Source organism: Raphanus sativus, unplaced genomic scaffold (assembly GCF_000801105.2).
Source record: "Raphanus sativus cultivar WK10039 unplaced genomic scaffold, ASM80110v3 Scaffold3955, whole genome shotgun sequence".
Lineage (NCBI taxonomy): Eukaryota > Viridiplantae > Streptophyta > Magnoliopsida > Brassicales > Brassicaceae > Raphanus > Raphanus sativus.
In genome coordinates this window covers 3,025-9,144 of record NW_026619259.1, presented here as the reverse complement: position 1 = coordinate 9,144, position 6,120 = coordinate 3,025, and the positions used below count along the sequence as shown (strand labels likewise).

The window sequence follows — 6,120 nt, the reverse complement described above, 5'->3', positions numbered from 1 at the left end:
AGATTTGTTGTCTATTAATACGATAAATATGTCATTATTAATTTTAAAATTATATGGTTACAATATCAAATAAACAATGCAAAAAATATACTAACATTACTATTTTTCGTGTTACAATTACATTAAATACAATAACAATCATATGATAGCAAAGAACGTGGACCATATTTTATAAAATTCAATAGTTTCTAATTTGGTATAAGTTGATAATATTTTTACAAGTTAAAGCAAACGGCGGGTGGATCAAGATCTAGTTTTTATTAACGCAAGCCCATTACTTTCTTTTCTTAACTTTTATCCATGTTTTCATATAATATTATATTTTATATTGTTATTCATGTTTCCAAACAAACTTCTTTTTTAAACTGTTATTTATATTTCCAAACAAATTTCATTAAAACTACTATTCAAATTAACAAACAAACAACCTTAATGTATACTTCAGTTTTAATAATATATATATGATTCTCTGAAAATATTGTATAAAAGTTGTAGGAATCTACAAATATGGATGCACATGTTTGTTAAAGTCTATGAAAAAATTTCATTTTTTTCAAAATCTGTTAACTTTTGAAATCCACAATATGGATGCAAATGTTTTCTTACCTTTCCATCTGGATTAATAGGAATAGAGAGATCGATGCATGTGTTTATATTTGTTCAAAAATCCAACAATTTATTCCACATTTTTGTTTTTTATGTTTCCCCGTTCTAGTCAACTGACAACTACTCAGTGGTGGCTTCAAAGTTAAAACAAACACTACAATTTTACGTAAGACATGAATTTCACGTTTAATAACAAAAAAATTGTTATCGCTAATGCAACATACAAAGACTAATTTAGACACAATTAAGGTATATATTTCGCGTTTCATGGTAACAAACAAACTTTCACCGAGTGATTAAAGCAAATTGCAAAGACTATTTTTACACGTTCTGCGGCCAATAAGTCAATCCCAAAAAAAAGTCAACCTCGATCAACACAAATGAGAGATTTCATACATATACACAAGGTGTACGTGAAGGGGAAATACGGACATGTTTCTCTATATGATTTGTTCCCTCTACTGATAGAGGGGGGAAGCGTGATTGGAACTGGTTGACTTTCTTTTTTTCACGATTCATTAGCATATGTCCGTCTTGAGTAAAAGCACCTAACTAAAACGCCATTAAAATAAATACCCGCCCGGTCGGGCGGGTCAAGATCTAGTTATCATTACGACTGTAACTGGTTTACTTTAGAAGGAATATTCTGAATAGTTCAGTTACAAAAAAAATATTCTGAATAATAGGAACTGCTGTTTGTGGAATAGAAATAAACCGAATGGTGGATGAAATGGAATAAAAACCAAATTTACTAATGGAATAATGAATTCCATGCATTCTATCGATTCACGAAGAATTAAGATCATAAATAAAAAAAAAACATATTTTACAAAGGATTTATTTTTTTGTTCCATTCAAAAATGGAATATATGGAATCATTTTATGAATGCTTTCTTTGTGACTGGTAAATATTTTACGGAACCTTGTGGAATGATGCATTCCAAATAATTTTATTCCACAAAACAAGATTCCAGTTGCAGCCTACATCTTTAAGTAAACTCTCGTAGTGTTCTATAACTTGCTCTAATGTTTTTCCGGGAACATCTCTCTCCAGCTCAACGGAAAAACATTAGAGCAAGTTATAGAACAAAAACAATATCATCATTCCTGCTCCGATATAAATTGATAGAGCTCTTTCAAAAACAATATCATCATCCCTGCTCCACGATGAACTACGACTAGTTACACTTCGGTATGAATTGATAGAGCTCTCTCAAAAACAATATCACCATCCCTGCTCCACATACGATTAACTACCACTAGTTTTCTCTCTTATACTCATCTTCTAAGCAAATCTGTTACAATTATATACAAGCTAGACAAAAACTAGAATGATATACTATTAACTTGAAGTCGTAGATTATGTTTTTATAACCACACAAACTATAATTAATAAAAGCGAAAGTTTGTTTATTCTAGAGATAAACCTTAACAGATATATAAAAACAAATCAATTTTCATGATAAGCTATAGCTTTTATATTAAAAACTTCAGTATTTGTTATATTTTGTTTTCCTTTTTTTGTTTGGTCCCTGTTTCTATTCCTAATCATATGTGGTGCATAATACATTGTATCAACTTCATGTTATAGATGGTAAAATATATCAGCTTCGATTTTTTTTTCTTTTGCGATAGTGTATAATAGAAACAAATCAATATTTCAAAAAATCAAAATTATAATAAAAATGTACTTAGAACCTTAGATTTATTATGTTCATTGAGGTGTCAACTATAACAATACAAATTTTCACACTTTTACTTCATTATGAGGTAAAACTAAATTACTCTACTTAATTTACTCATGCATTTTAACTATAATGTATGACATCATAATTTTCCTAACTAGTAAAAACTTTATATAAGCACAATATCTTCTTAAAAAAACTAACCACCACTCTTTTTTATGACTCAGATCACCTGAGCCGTAAAGGCCCGACTAATCCCATAAGCCAGTGACAAGAACCGATTGTCTAATATCCTCTCAACGAAAATCAAATTTAGGAAGCTGAACTTCCACAAAACCACTAGATATTGTACAATTGTACACCACGTTTACAATCTTATCAGTTTTTTTCTAGAAAATAACTTAATTTCAACAGAAAGACGAGAAAATTGTACATGTGGTAGATAACTATTGAATTATACACTAGGGAGAGCAATTTTATAACCTTTCAACGGGAAAATAAGGTGATATTCATATCCAACAGATAATTTAGTTACACTAGTAATTAAAAGAAGAAGGGAAAAATCAACTCAGGATAATGTAATTCCCGAGATAATTAATCCTCGACTTGGCACACGTAGATGATGATATTAAGATAGAGTACAAAGTCAACAATGCAAAAGATAGGCAAACAGTTTTTCTGTTTTTTAACAAGCTGCAGTGGAGTGTGTGCCGTTTTTAACTCGCTGTCCATTTTCAGTTTCAGTCTTCTGATCATTACATATACACTTGTTCGCAGTTGGTACGACTGTGATCTCTGCTGCTTCAGGAGATGCCAATGTCCCTAGCTTCAGCATATCAATACTCACCTCCGGCAACTTAGCGGCTTCGAGTTCTTTCTCCACCAAATCCGACGGCGTTTTGCAGTATTTGAAAACCACGTAAAGTATCATTTGAAGTGCACCGAGAACAAACCCAATCACGTTCGGGAACTGTGATATCGACAGATGAAAAGTATTAGTGCTCAAAGCATTATTAACTACTTTTTATTTTAATATATGAACTTTTCACTTTTATAGATCCATATCAATTTGTAGAATGGTTACGTGCAATATACTACTGTATTACTTTATAACAGTTTTGTAGATAGAACTCTTTTGTAAAAGATGTTTTTTTTAAGATAAAAGGAGTATCTTTAGCGTTTGTGGAATATATAATATGTAACGCGACAATAATACCAACAAAAGGGCTATGCTTTTTGTAAATCCATGTCCCTCTTTTTTTTTTTTTTTTTTGCTAAATCCATGTCCCTCTTAATCTATGATAATATGTAGGCTCAGGTATATAGAAACAAAAGCAAACACTTTCACGCAATATAATGATATGATTATGATAATGATTCTGATGACTTACAGCAACGTAGATATCCCTAAGAGCAAGACCATAAAGAAGCCATACGACCGCACTGATTGTAAGTGTCAAGGATAAGCTAAACGGCATGTACTCCACACTTTTTGTCTTTATCACCGTTCTCTGTTTTCAATATATACAAGATTAATTTATTCATTAAATCAAAACATATATTATGTAACACTAGCTAGCTAGCTATGACTATACTTACGATAATGCTAAGCGGCGCAGCGAAAACGCAGACAGAGAATCCGACACAGATTCCTCCGATAATCTTCGCACGTGTGGAACCTTTTGCTAAGAATTGGCAGAGGAGGAGAATCAGACAGAATCCTCCAAAGTTCATTAGCAACAAGAGCTTCACCGTTAACATCTGCACCGAAATTGTCATTAAATATAATATATCTCACATATACATGTCGTAATGTCTAATCAATGAACATACTCGTGCTTTCTTGGTGGCGAAGGCAACGAATATGGCGATGTATATGGTTTCTATGAAGCAACCAAAGGAGTTGATGGTGACGAGAAGGAAGACATCTTTTTTCTGAGTAGCGTAGTAGAGCCAAAGCATCGCGCTGAAGAGCGCCACCACATAGGGAAGAGATTGAAAATCTTCTGTGGTTTTTTTCTTCCAAATCCTATAGAACGTTGGCCTGCATCCATATCGAATCATCTTGGCTATTAAATATTGATATCTCAACTGGTTTGGTTTAGTATATGATCATTATTATAGTTTGTTAGTTCTAGTTATAGCGAGATAGTAACATATAACGTATGTGCTGATATATTTAGATACTCATGTTTTAATGAAGTAAAGATGTGACTACTTACACGGGGGAGAGGAAAACAGCAAAGGAAATGATGTTTCCTGGAAAAAAAACACGATTATAATGGAAGTATAATGTTAGAAGACATATCGGTTTTGGAATATGGATATAGGCTATGATGATATCAAATTTGATATAAAAGGAGATAAATTCATACCGAGCAAGCCGAAGGCGAAGGCCCATGTGTTTTGAGTGTTGAAGATAGCCATGGTTTTAGAGTTTATTTTGGTAGGAAGAATAATTTAGGTTTTTATTTGTATAGGAGGGAGAAGACGAACTCTTCGAGGTAAGAGAGATATAAGCTTTGTAAGTGTTTCTCTTTAATTAAAAGCTTATGGCACGACCTTAGCATTTGGGGAGTTCTAGTATATATAGTGGGAGGTCTTAAGAAAAAATGGGGATAATAATAGAATATAATTTAGCAAAAAAAAGGGAAGATATATGTTGTGTGAATCATAATATAATTAATATATACACATATACTTAAATATATTGTCTTTGTAGGTGTACTGCAAAAACAAATGTCCTTAGAAAATTATTCAAAAGCCAATCCACACCAATATAACTTTTTGATAAATAATGCAGGTCGATTTCGGTTTAGGCCAACTCTTTCTTTTAAAAGCTTTATGTCTAGATTCTACCTATTTCACATATATCTATATGCGATTTGTTTTTAAATGTTACAATGTTTTCTGCGGTTGGATAAAATTACAAAGCTCTTGAGTAAATTACATTTCCAAGAAAATTAGTTCACGTGAAATTGTACGTAAACATATTTTACAGTTTTCATTAGTAACTTTTCATTCTAAACTTACGTTTTTCAGTTTTAAATCATACATTTTTATTTTTACTATTGCCGTTTCTCAATCATTAACGTTTTGCCCGTACATGCCCAATCAACTTGAAACAGTTGATAACACATAGATAGATGCTCTCTTTCATTTGTACTTGAATTAACATTTGTTTCATCAACGATATTCACGTTTTGTTCTTACGTTTTAAAAGGTAAAATAAACGGAAAGAGATATAGACTGCTTAACTAATGGAGACTACTGGTTAAGTGTTTTTTTTTGTCAGCTACTGGTCAAGATTAATACAGTATAGTTCAAATTCTCAAGTAATAATTGAATGATGAAAGCATAGAGGTAACCCTTATTTAATGGTTAGACGATATAACAATTTGTTAAACTTCATTATATATATATATGAATTTATATAAAAAAGCAAATTCAAGATAAGATTTTGGCAGATCATGGGTGCAAGATTTTTTATATAGCTAGGCTCCAACACGAAGGAGAAAAAGTTGGCCTAGAATGCAAGTAAGTAGTCATGGTTAGGACCTCATATATTGTTTTATTATGATTATGGCTCATAGTTAGTGCCGGTCTTTGAGTTTTGTAAGACTGAAAGCAAATAAAAACAAATTACTATGTGATTTGAACTTGGAACATGACGTTCTAAACTACGATATATTTTTTTCTGAATATACTATAAGATCACTTAAACTTTAGTAAAAATTACCGAAAGTAATTTACAATGATGAAAGTGGGAAGCATATATATGCTTCTACAGCTTCCTGCAAGGTCGGGGATCAGTCTAGACTGGATGGTT

At 31.7% G+C, this 6,120-nt stretch overlaps 1 protein-coding gene across 1 annotated transcript; it reads right to left on the bottom strand.

The window, feature by feature from the left end:
• Positions 1–2,782: 2,782 nt before the first annotated feature.
• Positions 2,783–4,863, bottom strand: LOC108834098 (bidirectional sugar transporter SWEET12). The gene is made up of 6 exons (XM_018607459.2): positions 4,667–4,863; positions 4,514–4,550; positions 4,125–4,335; positions 3,891–4,052; positions 3,683–3,802; positions 2,783–3,261 (listed from the first exon to the last, which is right to left on the bottom strand). Exons 1-6 carry the CDS (start codon positions 4,716–4,718, stop codon positions 2,977–2,979), a joined length of 867 nt encoding a protein of 288 aa, XP_018462961.1. The 5' UTR covers positions 4,719–4,863; the 3' UTR covers positions 2,783–2,976.
• Between the last annotated feature and the right edge of the window lie 1,257 nt (positions 4,864–6,120).

Coding starts and splice junctions, on each gene's coding strand:
- LOC108834098 (XM_018607459.2), bottom strand. CDS start 4,718: ATGGCTATCTTCAACACTCAAAACACATGGGCCTTCGCCTTCGGCTTG. Junction 4,551..4,666: donor CTTCGCCTTCGGCTTGCTCG/GTATGAATTTAT, acceptor TTTTTTTTCCAG/GAAACATCATTTCCTTTGCT. Junction 4,053..4,124: donor TCGCCACCAAGAAAGCACGA/GTATGTTCATTG, acceptor ATTTCGGTGCAG/ATGTTAACGGTGAAGCTCTT.